The sequence below is a fragment of the Macaca fascicularis genome, chromosome 12 (assembly GCF_037993035.2).
Source record: "Macaca fascicularis isolate 582-1 chromosome 12, T2T-MFA8v1.1".
NCBI classification, from domain to species: Eukaryota; Metazoa; Chordata; class Mammalia; order Primates; family Cercopithecidae; genus Macaca; species Macaca fascicularis.
In genome coordinates this window covers 102,499,955-102,515,688 of record NC_088386.1, presented here as the reverse complement: position 1 = coordinate 102,515,688, position 15,734 = coordinate 102,499,955, and the positions used below count along the sequence as shown (strand labels likewise).

Genomic DNA, 15,734 nt, shown 5'->3' with positions numbered 1-15,734 from the left:
GACAAATAAAGACATAATGTGTATAAATTAAACACATAAAATAATAGGTAAATTAAAAACATAAACATTATACAAAGAAGGAATTTTAGAGGGCAATATTAATTATGTGGCAATAATTTTAATGGGAAGAAGATCATGCCAAACCACACAGGCCATGAAGCCAGGGCTACATGTGTGCAACAGACGTGGCAACGGAGAATTAAGAAAGGTGGACTTCTGCTCCCAATCCCACTTCAGCCAGAGTAGTGCTGCTTGTTCCTTATTTTCTACATTGGGCATCCATCCAAATTTTGTCTAATAACTGGTTTCGTGGCTTTAAAATGTTTCAAAACAGCACATTAGTGCTTCATCAGTGTGAACGTACTGTTTAAGATGTAAGGACCAGAAAAGAAAAATCAATTAGTTGGATACAAATCATATAAAGAGAACTAGTTATGAAGGAGAAATTAGGAAGAAAAAAAGATTTAGGCCCCTACCCCACACACACAAAAAAAGAGAACCACACCAAACTTTCCTAAAATGAAGGTATGGTAAAGAGCTAGAAATAACCACAAACCAAGCAAAATCAAACATAAAACAAAGGAAACAAAGAATATTCACATGTGCAATCTATACTGAAAGCTTTAAGATATGTACAGGTTGAGTCAGGTTGAGTGAGCTTCCTAAAACAAAAATCCAAGATCAGAAATGCTCCAAAATCTGAAACGTTTTGAGTGTTGACATGATGAAGATGACATCATTAACACTGCAGAAGTGCCTATGGATGTATGGTGAAAGTGTGTGATGGGCTTCGTGAAGAATTAGAGCCAGTGTGCATTCATAACAGAACAAGAAATCATGCCAGTTTATATTAGGTTGGTGCAAAAGTAATTATGGTTTTTGCCATCAAAAGCAATGGCAAAAACCGCAATTACTTTTGTACCAATCTAATAAAATCAAAGAGAGACTTCTAAGCAAAAACTCTGTTAATGAGGCAGATGACTCTGGAGGAACCATTTTAAAAATCCATCTAGCAGAATGCCCCCTTATCCCTAGAGGACCCACTTCCTGGTCCCTCCACTGCTTCTGATGTTTCTTAAAAAAAAAAAAAAAAAAAAAAGTAAAATACAGCATACAGTAACTTTTTCAAAGGTTTAAAACACAGCATCCTAAGTGGTGACTGAAAGCCTGCCATTTTCATTGTTGCTGTTTTTCAACAGCTGATACAGTTATTTGGGTGATGCTACTGTGCTGTTTGATTACCCTGAACACATTATTTTTTCAATGTCTTAATGGTATGTCCAATTTTTTTTTACTGTTAAGTAATTAGGTGTGAATAAGTACAGGAGAATAATTGTGTATTGGTAGCACTTAGATTCAGGAATCATGGTGATGCTGAACAACCAATGATTGTCCACATGGGTGGCTGAGATAGTGGTATCTTTGCTTTCTGAGGATTCAATGTACACAAACTTTGTTTAATGCACAAAATTACTTAAAAATATTACATAAAATTACCTTCAGGCAATGTGTATAAAGTGTATATGAAACATCAAAGACTTTCTTCTTTAGATTTGAGTCCTATCCCCAAGATACCTCATTATGAATATGCAAATATTCCAAAATCCAAAAATTTTAAATCTGAAACACTTCTGGCCCCAAACATTGTGGATAAGGAATACTCAACCTGCACTTACAAGTAAAATGTATTACTGAAAATTCAGTGCGCCATACCTGGCCAGAGTCTCCAGTACAATATTCAGTAATATCACACTCGTTCACAGCATCCCGGCATTCATACCCTCGTGGCTGAAACTGCAAATCAAAATTCAATATTAAGAGTTAGGATTATGTAATATTTCAGAGAGTTATTATAACATTCTTAGACTCACCAACAATGCCTATACTCTCACATAACTAACACCAAACTCTTTTTAAGAATTAGCAAGACAGAATATCCTACTGCAGAATAGAAACAAGGCCCAGATGCTACCGTCTATACTAAAGATGAATCATCAACCAAAGCTTTAAATGTTCAGATTTCAAAATCCACTGTCTCAGAGTACTATTTTCAGAAAACAATGTGATGGAAATCACCTAAAGAAGAAATTCTGGTTTGGCTTAAGACAAAATAGCAAAACACTACAAGATAAACATTTAAGATCCCTCTGAAAAATTCACATATATACCCAACCTTCATTGAATTACCTATTAGCGTAGATATTAAACTTGCCTTTGCTACACATAGACAATCAAATTTTAATAAATTCATATGAATTACCTTTAGTAATACCAGGGAATGCCTATTGTATACAAAGCATTTTATTTGAGGAGGGTGTGGGTAAAAGGTGAAGGAAAGAGCCCATTACCCTCAAGCAATTTATAATCTAGTTGGGGACACGAAGCAAGGAGAAACTAAGCTAGGATCTTCTAAATACCATAAAGCATAATACCCTCTAATATTGAAAAAAATCATAAAATTATGTAATTCTATGGTTATAAGGAATATTAGAGGTTATATATATGAGAAAAGGGAAGATGACAATGACTTTTCAAAAATAACTGGTGGTCTCTGTGGATGGAAGACTGTGTATGTCCACACACACAAAAACTGTGTATATACACATATGAGTATGCATTCAGATGTTACTTTCCTATCTCACTTTCTTGCCTTTACAGGGGATTTTAAACCCAATGGGAAAATATGAGCACTAGCTTTTATGTTCAGGTCTAAAATAAATTAGGGTACGTTTTGAAGAAAAATGTTATAAGTAGGTCATATTATTAAAAAGACCACAGAAATTGTCCCTCCTCTATTTAACAATTTAATATGGATTTCATCTGTGTTAGTAGGGCAACTCTTTTGGAAGCAGTTTAGGTATATTTTCTTAATGAGGCATTGCAGGATAAGACGGTTGGTAGTGAATAATAGTAGAGATAAATGTTGCGGCTCACAGAATTTGAGATTTATCGATTCTATAAAACTGCCAGGCTAATATGTACACTGTACCCAAGAAATTTGTGACAAGCTATACAAATGCTCAGTGTACACACTGAGATATCTGGCTAATCTGTCAGTTAAAAGAAAGATGAAACTGTCAGAACACTCACAAGACATGAGGTGTTGTTACAGCAGGGCCCGTCGCTGCAGTGAGCCCCGTTGGAGAGGGAACATTTCTTACAGCACAACCCATAGCATTCCTAGAGAAAACACTTCACGTGAGTAAGCGAAGAGCCTTACCAGCTGGTCAGTCATTTTCTCTCCACACGTGGCATGCATATTCCAAATGAGTACATTTATACAATAGTAAGCAAATACTCTGGGAAATAATTAATTACTTTAAACAAGGATAGATTCCTTCCTGCAATACTTCTTAGCAAAGTAAGATTTTCTATGAAAGGATTTCAATACCAAAGAGAAAGCTTAATTTTTAGCAGGCAATTCTCCTCCAGTTAGCTCCACTACATTCTAATGCCCAATCTATTTCATAAAGATAAAAATAATACACAACACAGAAAGAATGTTTTATGATTTGGTAAAACTTAGATGAATATGAGCTATAAATTTTTAAGAGGTAGGGAATTCAATCAGAAGAATCCATTAGGTTTGCTCAGACAAGGCCATAAGGACATGACTAATTCTAACGTGCCTGAGCTGAATTAAGCACTAATCAGAGAGATGAGAAAGAAAGGCAGCAAGACCACAATCAATGAGCTGGCCTCTCACGAATGCTATATCTGTTTGCACCAAGCAAGATCTGTGCTGTAAGTATAGAAGGTTTCTTATACCTACCACATGAAAACCACAATCACACTCCTCCCCAGCTTCCACATATCCGTTTCCACATTCCGTGGGCTCAAATAGCTAAAGAGATTAGGGAGAGAAGGGAAAAATTTTTCAATTTATCACAGAAAATCAGCACATCAACCAGGTCACATACAAGGGCCGTATAATCAGCTATCATGTGATATTCTTCTATGATCTGTTGTTATGGCATTTTATAAATGATGACTATGGGAAATACTGTTCATTTATTAATAGCACTTAAAAAATATATCTGAAATGGGGCGATATCTCTTGGGGGATTCTCTGGCCGTGGGCTCCAGAGATGACCTCTAGCATTAGAGTTACTTTTTATGGAGATAAGCTGTCAAGAGGAATAGATCACTTTTCATATTTGCTAATGGAGCTAAAATGCATTGCTAATAAGAATCACGGATATCTAATTTGCTGACTTGTCTCAAGACAGCTGAGAAGCCATAAAAACTGTCAAAAAGATAAATATGCTTCAGTCATAGCCAAACGTGGTATGTACAATCAAGTAAACGCAAGTAAACATAGGGGAAAAAATGTTGCTAGAAATCCAAGCCCATCATTCCACTGGAAAGAAATCCCAAGTGTCTGAAAGCATAAGACACATGTATGGATACATAGAAATCTCTCAGTCATTCCTAGGGCAATAGAAGAGTACAATTTCTAGAATAATCTAGTCTACTGGTGCCATGACCTTGCTTGCCAGATAAACTATATTATAGAGCAACCGTAAAGGTAGTTGACTGTTTATGAGAAGCATGCCTACTTCCCATTCCAGGGGTGGTGGGGAGGGGGACAGGATTTCTCTGGGCATAATCATCACACCTTAAAGGAAGGCTGGAGCAGCACATTACAACCCAAATGGTCTGAGCCCTGAATATGACAGGCAGAAACTGACTCCATCCGCAGCAGCTGAACACACCTCAAGGAAGGGTTGCCTTCCACTAAATTCACCTGAGAAAGAACTGATCCTCCTTCCACTTCCAGGAAGGCAAAACTATTATGAAAAGTAAAGGTTTCCAGGCTACTTGGGTGGGACTCCCCTCGAGGAAATGTCCTATGAGTAAAATGAGCATTGCATATCTCTGTGTTATTTTGATCAGGAGGCAGGAGACATTGGAAAAGGGAAGGACTGACTAGAACATGGCCTGCACTTTATACCAGGCTCCCGTTCTTTCCTTCTTAGGACGCTGCCTCCATCCTGAGATGGGTCACTATCTAACCATGTGGAAAACATGGCAGTGGGGAAGATTCCCAAAGCACAGAAAATATGCACAGATATAGTGTAAAAATAATACACACACAACACATGCATATACATACATTCAAAATGCTTGGGGGAAAAAGTCACTTCTTTGATACATACATATAAACTATTCCACCGGAATCCACAGTTGTTTATTAACCATTGTACTAGGTAGTTTAAAAAGACATAATTCCGTATTTACTAACTTTTAAAACAGACAATTTATAGTTATTTTTATTTCATTTCCAACTTATTGGAATAATTTTCTCCTAACTCACAGACAATTTCAGAAATCCACTGACAGATCCTTACGCATATGCTAGAAACCTTAACCTTTCCAAACAAGTGAGAGTTGTTTCCTCAGGCATGATGCTTATAATTAGCTGGCAAGCTGCAAGGTGGGTAAAATTAGCCATGTACCGTGCAATTCAAAAATGCCAGCAGCTCACATTAGTTCATTATTACTTATTTCATCCATTTTGAACACTTTGAAGCTTTTGGATTTCCGTTGCATTGAGATCAATGTTATGAAAGGCAGGCAACTGACTTTAACAATGTAAGGTCACTTTAAAAGTCCTGTTTCTTTTTCCACAGCCGTACTGAGATTTTACACACATGTCGGGCATCAAGCTACCATCTCCTGACTATGTAGTGTTGCTGAATTATGGGTTTAGGAATAAATTATCCTGTCAGTTACCACATTAGTTACTGATTTAAAAAAAAAGGTTAACATTATTTCGCTGCTCTCTCAATTTGCACAGTATTAAACATTTTGCACAGCAATGAGCTATATTTGACTCATGAAGTAGTATCTTAAAAAGAAATACGAAATTTGCCATGTTAGAATTTCTATACCATCTGCTAATTAGCATTGATCCTATCTTTTGCCTGCTGAGCGGCTTCGTTTCCAAACATGCTACTGCAGGTCTACAGCCCCGATTTATGCAAAAGCTTTGAAGCCAGTGAGTTTGAGACTTCCAGCTTTGCTGAAGTTTAGAGAAGTATGATGCATTTACCATATTCTACGTAATAGTCCTGAGGGGCTTGGGACATATACTATAATCCGTTAATATTTCTGCAGCAAGACTTATGAATATTTACCTTATGAGGTATAAATATTTTTCAGTTTAGAACAAGTTTTACTGTCAAATGTGTTTTCCACAAACATAAAAAACACTTCTGAAAATTTTCCATTTTCTGAATTAAGAATACGTGAATAAAGGAGTGTGACACTATATAGACAAAGTTTGATGAAATGCCAATTGACAATGTGGCCCTCCCCAGGTAAAGAGACAATGCATTATAAACACATACGTGTATTTATGGTAACCATAAATACCTTGGGTGATTTTTTGTCTGGCTGATATTTACAAGGAACTAATGTCCCAGGAGGACAAACCACTCAAAAAAGTCAAGAAATCAGTTAGGCCCTGACATGGTTTGGCTCTGGGTCCCCACTCAAATCCCACCTTGAGTTCTAATCTCCACTGTTGAGGGAGGAATCTACCTGACAGGAGGTGACTGAATCATGGAGGTGGTTTCCCCCATACAGTTCTCATGATAGTGAGTGAGTCTCACTAGAGCTGATGGTTTTAAAGTATGGCACTTCCTCAAGCTCTTTCTCTCTCTCCTGCCACCTTGTGAAGAAGGTGACTGCTTCCCCTTTACCTTCTACCATGATTGTAGGTTTCCCGAGGCCTCCCTAGCCATGTAGAACTGTGAGTCAATTAAAATTCTTTTGTCTGTAAATTACCCAGTCTGAGGTAGTATCTTTATAGCAGTGTGAAAATGGACTAATACTTGTCCCTAGAAAGAATGTCAAGGAGAAATGGAATTTTTATCAGAGAAATTGATTAAAATAATATTTTATCTTAATTTAACCCACCATCTCTTAGCAGCAGGGTGAAAACCTTAACAAGAAAATCTCAAAGATATTTTAATTGAAGGATTGTTTGCTTTTTGGAAGGGAGGATTTTTGAGTTCTAGCTAGCACTGAAAAACCAGAGACCAAGAACACTGAATCCATGGTTTTGTCATTAACTTAAACAGGACTCAATCTTTAACATGATAAGGACTTTTATAACTAAACATTAATCTGACTGACAAGAAACCTGCTTTCCAAGACAGGCATCTGATATCCAGCACTGTTCCATTATAAAACACTGGAGAAATAATATACTTTCTTAGTAAACTTTCTAAGTTACTAACCTTTGTTGGCCTGTTGAAAAGGCAGGCTCCACCCCCTCTCTGTAAAAAGTCTCTATACTCCAAAACGCTGCACTTTGAAAATTTTCGAGAATGGGACACCCTGAGGAGACAAAGAATCCGCTATGTAAATAATTTACCAAAAGCAATCATCAGAGAAGAAAATTAAAACCCCTAAATTGGAACAAAATGTTCACTTTGGATCCAAATGAATCTACACAAATTTTGACAAGGCATTTATGTTCAAATTGCCACTTAAGTATATGTGGTGGAGTTTGCAGAGATGGAAATTCAAAGAAAATCAAAGATTTGAGGGCTATGTTACAACCTCCTCAGCAGTCAAGCCCTTTTGTGACCAGGCTTGAAATGGTTTTTAAAAAGCTCATTACAAAACTTCTTCAAATAGGCTGTATTTTAAAGTTTGTTCATTTTTCTTTGCTATATCGCATTAAAGTCAAGCATTTTTTTTTTTTTTTTTTTTTTTTTTTGCCTCTGTTCTGAATAAAAGGAGCTCATGAACTTACTAGATTTTACATTGGAGGAGAGAGTTGTGAGGGCCAGTTTATTAAAGACTGTATCATGCAGGCCAACAATGCAATTTAGGTAAACAAGGAAACCCTAAAGAGCTGTATTAGATCATACATGTATATGTACATATGTTTTTAGTATGTATATGCACAGTGACAATAGAATTAGGGTATGCTCCCATGAATAATAGCTCTTTGTTCTCAATTTCAAATCTATTTGGTGATATTCATTATTAATCAGGAATAGAAAATGAGCTTCTCTGTGAATTACTTAATCAAATATAATACCTCTATGTAAGAACACAGGGGAATATTATACACATGGTTACGGTTAAACTGAATCACGCACACACACACACACACACACCTATTCCTCAGGAATACAGTGTGTGATTGTAACAGTGCTTGAACTTGCGAGTGACAGGCCACTTATTCTAGGAAGCAATTCAATAATTTTATGCATTCTGATGTATGAAGGTAGTTTACAGAAGTAGGTAAAACCTGCCACTTTTGATAGGAACCTCTTAGAAAAACTATATAGAAATATATTCTTGGGAAAATATATATTTACTTTAAAACATTTTCTTATATCTCATTTAAAATATTTTATATATTTCATATATATTATGAAGAGACACTATAAAAAAACCCAGAGATTAATTTAGAAGACAGAAGACATCTCCCTATAGAGCCAATATTATAAGTGTTACCTTCTTATAGCAGTCCTCAGAAAAGCCTGGTTAAGCCATAAATTACTAAGCTATGGAGTAATAGTAAGGGAACCGTGGAAGCTAAGGGTTTCACGTTTAAACTCTATTTCTAGAAATGCATTCTAAAGTAGCAGGGATAATGGCCTACTGTGCAAACCTTCATGCCCACACTCCTCCCCAGGAGTTGGACTCCTAGGAGGGCTGGTAGAAGGAAACAATGGGACTCTGTCCAAGTAGGTCAGGGCCTTGAGCAACCAGGGCTCAGAGGAATGCAGGTAGGACCAGAAATGGTTGGTGTGTTGAGCAGGTGTCTGGCATGGCAAAGAAAGCAAAAGAGGCACACAGGTGAGTAAACCTCTCCCCTCTACTAGGAGTAGGTTATGGCTTAGGGGGCCTGGGGGCAGTGGCTCCCATGAGGCAGGGGTCCCTGGGAAAGAGGGCAATATTTCCAGGCCTTGGTTCATTGAATCAACAGCAGCTCTGGGGAAGCTGCTCTAGTTCCCAAAGTATTCACAAAAGAAAAGTGAGGGAATGTTCAAATGTCGATCACTAGAAGACTACCTGATTTAGACACGGTGAGTCTGTCTTAATTTTTAAAAAGTTTTATTGATTTATAAACAGTATAGTATAATTTTTATTACTGTAAACATATATATTTATGAGTTCTTTAAAATGTAAATTGATGACTAAATTGATTTCACTGACCGCTTCAGGTAGACAACCAGCTTTTAATCTAAGTGTACTAAAAAATTAATGCCTCCACTAAACTTAGAAGCCTTTAATCATGTGCTTCCTTTAAGGGTTAATAAGAAGTACAAGTTAATACATTTTACTTTTATCACCAACCTTAAATAAAAAATTAAAATATAAAGTGAATTAGCTCTTTCAGTTTAAAAATATCAGACAACTAATTATTGATTTTATATTGTGCTTAGCCTGAAAGACCAATACCCGAGAGACCTTGTTTCTAATTCTACGCAGCAATTTTACAAAAGGCATATATCAAATGCACGCATAATGAAAATTTACCCTGTTTCTTCCATGATGCAGCCGCCCCAGGATTCTGTGCAGTCACATTCTGGTCCAATAAAACAATAAAAGCAACAGAAGAAAAAGGAAACAAAGAAAGTCACATATTTAATTGGTATTATAACTCCTATAATAATTCTTTATTACCAATTCCATGTCAGTCAAATAGACAAGGAATGTGAAGTCTTACAGAACAAAATTTATTTCTTTTAAATCAATATTTCCTTATCCTTTCCAGAATTATAGGTTACTTCCTAAGAAAACAGCTGGCAAGAAATAAAACTGTGCCTCTCTTCATTATTTTTGTAACTCTGACAACTCAATTCGGTTCCTAGTTCCGACGTTTAGTGAAAAGTACGCTGGTCTACAAATCGGAAAGCCTGAATTCTAGCCCAAGTTCTGTCATATGAGAGAGTCCCACAGGCAAGTAACTTAGCATTTCCTGGGTCTCAGTGTTTCTGCCTCTAAAATGGGAATAACACCTGTTTGTCTATCTTCCAGAGTGGTTGTGGGGTTCACACTAGATGGTGTACCTATGTGCTCTCTGTGAATTATAAAGCTGTGTTGTACAAACACAACGGATCATCACTGAAGTTTTCTAACAGAGAATGCTCGTAGAGAAGAGAATTCAATTTGTAAGAGTTTATGTGAGGATGAACAAGAGACCTGAATGAACACTATGCTAAAAGGTTTAGTAAAAGAGAGCAATCTAAAACAGAAGTGTACATAATCACTTAAAAACATTTATAACTTAACTTCGATACCAGAGACTGACATACTGATATTGTGATGGGCTCTGCTCTTCATTAATTTTTTCCTATTTCTCCTTTCTATACATCTCTCACTCTCTCTATATATATGTATATATCTCGACAGAGAGAGTGATATATATCGATGTATATATAGAGAGAGGTATATGCAAAGATAGGCTTCCAAATGGATTTTTAAAACTCAGTTTAGAACCAATGAAATAGCTACCTAAACAAACAAGTCACAAAGAAATAAAGAATTTTAGGAAGGAGGGAACTATGGCAGGCATTAGTAATGAACTCTACTTCTCACCCCATTTCACCATGCAACTCAGTAACACCTCTCAGCTGACTCTAGCACTGGCCTCTTTCCAGATCCAAGATTTCTAAACAAGGGCATAAACCTGGTCATACACCTTTCTGGTTTTAAGGTGAATATGCCAGATGGTGAAACTCTCAACACTTCCTTTAATGTGTACTAGGTGTTTCCTGGGAAAGCAAACAGTCTGAGCAAGATAGTCAATGGAAGTTTGCAGAGGTTTGTAAAATGCCACCAGACACTTGTGATGACTATCTTAATGTACCCATAAAGGGAATTGAGAAGCCTGTGTATATATAATTTGTTTCAATTTTCCACAATATTATGCATTAATGAAAAAAGAATATAAAATACAGAATAATATTAAGGTAGATTTTGTCCTTTTCTTCTCTGGGGAGGTTGGGGTGACAAGCGAGACCTTTACTCCCAGTGTCTCATATTTTCAAAAAATATGAAGGGACTTTCACCTAATTTCTAGTTAAGTGAATAATATGAGTGAACACATTGGTCTCTCTTTTCACAGGATTGCATTAGGTCGTTGTCCGCTGCCACAAAAATGTATTAAAAATTATATTTTACCACTGCGTTGGTATAAAGATAAATACAATCTGGGTTGAATTTTATTCTGATTTTAAAAGAAATTAACATTTTTCATGGACCCTTCAAATTACTGTGAGCCCTAGACCCTTTGCCCACTAGAAAATTAGCTTTTTCTATCTACCTCTCATCTGATTAATGAAAAAGTCATACCTAAGAGTCACCAGCTATGTTTTTTACGGGTGGGATGTGTGGCCCTATTTGCTCTCCTTTTTGGACCTGCCTGGCCCACTAGAGGAGAATCCTATCCTCTAGCGCCTGTTTCCAGGCTTAAAAAGCCCTGGGGCAGGGTCTTCCCTTGCAAAGCCTTTTTCTCCAACTTTTCTGATGGGACTAGGTGGGTAACTTTCATTAGAGTTTAAAGATGAGCTCTCTTTGACTCTAGATCTAAGCTATTTCCCAATCCAAATGTGAACTTATTAAGCTTGTGATGGAGCTTAATCTAGCACCTTGTGTGTCTGCTCAGCTGCTAGAACCCCGAGCGTGAGAGTATTCCCTGCTCCCATCCCCGCATTCTGCAGTGTGAGAAAGAGCTGACTCATTCCCAGAGAAACTGTGTATGATTTTATGCATTTTGAAAGGGAAATTTTTACAACCTAAACAAATTAAAAATTACCTTAAGTTGCTTATTTTCTAAATATTTTAGAGGAAGGAGATATCCTACAATTAAACTATAATGACTGGAATGAAAAATATTTATTTACTGACTGGACATGCATTATACAGACAGAATGGCACATGAAAGTGAGTAAGAAGGTCAATGTACATACTTGGCTTTCTGCTAGAAGGTTCCCATTGGATTCCAAGGTTTTGAGCCAGGCTCTGCGATAATACTTGTGCCACTGCCATTGGAAGACCATACTGTTTTTCAGAGTTGAAAGTGTGTGGGAGACATTTGAGAGAGTGCACAAAGCTAGTTATTATTTCTTAATTGTTACCACAAATCTTCTCAGTTCCCTAAGAAGAGCCTGTCAGTATCTAAAGATGGCATATGCTACTTCGCCCCTCCTCTTTACAACTGGGCCCAAGAAGCAGAAAGCCCCTCTTACTATGTGATATCTCTCAGAATTTGAAGCTCTCACATTGAAACATAAAATACAAGTCACAAAAGGCTGTGCTCCAATTCAACTTATACCAAACTAAGAATAAATTCAACTTACTAAAATATGTCAAGAGAGGTACCCACTAAATGGGCTACTGGGATAACCTGGTATAATATACTCCAATATTATTCCAGGCTAATTGTAGGCTACTGAGATAACCTGGTATAATATATTCCAGTATTGACAAGAGTTTAGATATAGTTGGGTATGCTTTTTTGGTGCTGTTACCAATTAAGAATTTCCTTTATAAAACTGAAAGTATTAAAATCGAAACAATGAGATTAAGGAAGTAGGTGTTTGAGTTCATTCTACAGATAGGTAGGTAGAAGACATGAAAATGAAAACATATACATAGGGAGAAAAAAAGCTACAGTACTGATATCAGAAATCCTTTGATTTTAATGAGTTAAATTTAACATGGACAGAGGAGCATTATAACAAAAAAAAGTCAAGGAAGGATTAATAAGCTTATAAGAACTTAACATCTTCATCTATAGAGGCCTAAAAGTCTCTAGGCCAATCTTCAGCTGCATTTGCCTGATATATAGGAAAAATTGTCATTATGATACCAAAATACATCACTATGAACCAAAAGGACCACATTGGGTTCTATTTATTAATAACATAAGCCACTCATGCTACATTTGCCATGTCATCATTCTAAACAAGCACAAGAAAGGATGTAAACTGGGCCATAGGGAAAAAAGAGAACAAAGATGAAGCTCTACTTTAATTGGTAAAATTTACCTCATTCACACCAACTCCTCTTGTGCGAGAACAGACACCTCCAAAGTAACTCAGACTGCTTCTCTTATAGTGAAATGTCACCCGCCTTAAGAAAAAGCAGTGCTATGAGAAAACCAACGTGGTGGACCATCATTTCATACTCTCCCAAAATATGTCTACCCTCCTACACGGAACACCCCCAAAACATCCTCCTCCAAGAAATCAAAAACTGTATTCCAAATACCTTAAAATTTATGACATAATTACCTTTAAATTTGTTATGTTAAATAATTTCAATTGAGCAAGCACCAAGTACCTACTAAGCATCATGTACTAGCACAGGAATTAAAAACACCAAGATAAACAGACACAGCTCTTGACTTTTTTCTAGTAGCGAATATCTAATAGTGATTAAAGGGAATTAATATTGCTGATTATTAAAAATTGCTGATTAAAGATTGAAAAAACAGGAAGTAAAGGGTAACGGTGGGACAAAAAGAAGGAGTAGTTTGGTTGGTTTCATTCCAGGACAGAACCTTAGAGGACTATCTGAAAATAGCTTTGCCATGATTGAGGAAGAGAATAGCTTATTATATTAAAAAGAAAGTATGGAACCCCTTTTCCTTGGTAGTAGAAACTCAACTGAATGGTTCATCTAAAAGGACTACATTTGCTAGCCTCTCTTGTAGCTAGGTGTGGCCCATGTGACTGCCACCTAGCAAATGATTTGTTCATGAAACAGACATGTGCAAGCTTTCAGGAAACTTGCTTTACAGCAGTCAGCTCGGCTGGAAGGAGTACCCTTTTGTCCTTCTCCCGACATGTCATGCCCGCTGCCAGTAATGAAGGCTGGAGGGCCAGCAGGCATCCTAGACTGTGAGCTGACCTTCAGGATGGAAGTTATGGGCTCTAAAGGTAGATATTATGACTACAGAACCATCAGCACCCCAGCACCGGATATCCTAACTCCATGCTTCTTATCTAACAGACAAAGGAACCCACAGCAATCTTGTTCAAGTCACTATTTTCTGATATTTAACTTAACTGAACCAAAAAAGGGATAAGGACAAATGTCAGACCAAAGACTACAATAAAGGCTGAAATGAGTACATACGAGATGAGGTGCACAGCATCAGCATGCTGCCTAATGCGCTGCCGGTATTTTGAGAACTCATGGAGCATCTGTACAGGGTTGGTGGTGATGTCAATCTGATCCCTCTCAGTCCATGTCTCTACAGCCACCAGGACAACCCTGGTGTTGAGCTGCTCCTTGTAAATCTGAGGGTATACAACAGGACAGGTGCAGGAGGAAAACACTGGGTCAAACATGCACGATCAGTGAGTCAGAGTCAGTGGAAGGACAGGAAGGGGGAGGTGAGAGGAGAACATGGGGTCATCATTAGCCCGATATATAGAATCTTCTTTTCCTTTCTTTTTTCCAAGAGCAAAAATAAAGAAAGAACAATCACACAATTTGGTTTCAACTCTCCTACAGGGTTATTTTGATCCCAGAGCAATACATTCACCATCCTAGGGAGAGACAGTAAGGATTCTAAAGCCAGGACATAAATTTAAAACATCGTTCATAAAATCACCCTTTCAAATCTCATATCAGGTAACAGGTTGGAGCCTGATATACCAGTTCTGAGTAAGTGCAGTGCAACCATTTATTCCTGCTGGATTGGCATGGATCACTAAATCTCCAGATAAGCACCAAACAATATAGCTGGCATGCCCTTGGAGGTCATATTATATGAAAAGTAAAATAGCACTGGGAGAGATTGAGAGAGAGACTCAATGATCTCAAGCTAAAAAAAAGCAGATCCCTATCACTCATCTCATCCTCACCACAGGGTGGCATCACCCACAATATTTAAATTGTTCCCTTCCTGCTCTGTTTCTACTTTTGGCCCAGTAGCTAAACAATTCACACAATTAAGCCACTTCAATGAATGCTGTCATTTTGCCCTATTTTCAAACTAATTAAGAAAACAATGGGCCGGGCTTGGTGGCTCACGCCTGTAATCCCAGCACTTTGGGAGGCCGAGACAGGCGGATCACAAGGTCAGGAGATCGAGACCATTCTGGCTAACACGGTGAAACCCCGTCTCTACTAAAAAATACAAAACAATTAGCCAGGTGTGGTGGCGGGCGCCTGTAGTCCCAGCTACTCCGGACGCTGAAGCAGGAGATTGGTGTGAACCTGGGAGGCAGAGCTTGCAGTGAGCCAAGATCGTGCCACTGCACTCCAGCCTGGGGGACAGAGCAAGACTCCGTCTTAAAAAAAAAAAAAAAAAAAAGATGGATGATCTTTGAACACACTGAAGAAGGGGAACACCATTATGCCTAAATCAAATTGAAGCTATTATATAATGACTTTACAACAAAAACAGGTTAAATGTAATGTCTTTTAAAAATCAATGGTCAGTTTCAGAACCTTATATGGTCACCCAAAATAAAAACTACACTTTGCATGACATGATTCTATTCAATCATCTTGAAACAACTAATTCAGAGATGCTACCAAGTAAACAGCTTTTGCAGGGGAAAAGATGTGTTTAAGATTCTCTTTTCCATATTCACTTGTGGTTTTCCTCTGAGAAGACAGACAAGAGCTGAAATTAAAGAAAATTAATAAATGGGGTGTAAATTGGCTCTGAGGTACAATCCTAACTCTATATGAGATACTCGATGTACATCCACTCATGTTATACTTTTGTGCAGCTGTGC

At 37.4% G+C, this 15,734-nt stretch overlaps 1 protein-coding gene across 4 annotated transcripts in view; it reads right to left on the bottom strand.

Moving 5' to 3' along the window:
- ADAM23 (ADAM metallopeptidase domain 23) overlaps positions 1–15,734 on the bottom strand; it is a 172,623-nt gene that overhangs the window by 45,782 nt on the left and 111,107 nt on the right. For all 4 annotated transcript variants that reach the window (XM_005574061.5, XM_005574060.5, XM_005574059.5 and 1 more), the window contains exons 11-18: positions 14,119–14,282; positions 13,026–13,110; positions 11,946–12,036; positions 9,511–9,559; positions 7,248–7,347; positions 3,773–3,844; positions 3,091–3,180; positions 1,714–1,794 (exon numbers count right to left, since the gene is read on the bottom strand). In XM_005574061.5, coding sequence (XP_005574118.1) covers positions 1,714–1,794; positions 3,091–3,180; positions 3,773–3,844; positions 7,248–7,347; positions 9,511–9,559; positions 11,946–12,036; positions 13,026–13,110; positions 14,119–14,282 — 732 coding nt within the window. The remainder of the gene's footprint in view (positions 1–1,713; positions 1,795–3,090; positions 3,181–3,772; positions 3,845–7,247; positions 7,348–9,510; positions 9,560–11,945; positions 12,037–13,025; positions 13,111–14,118; positions 14,283–15,734) is intronic.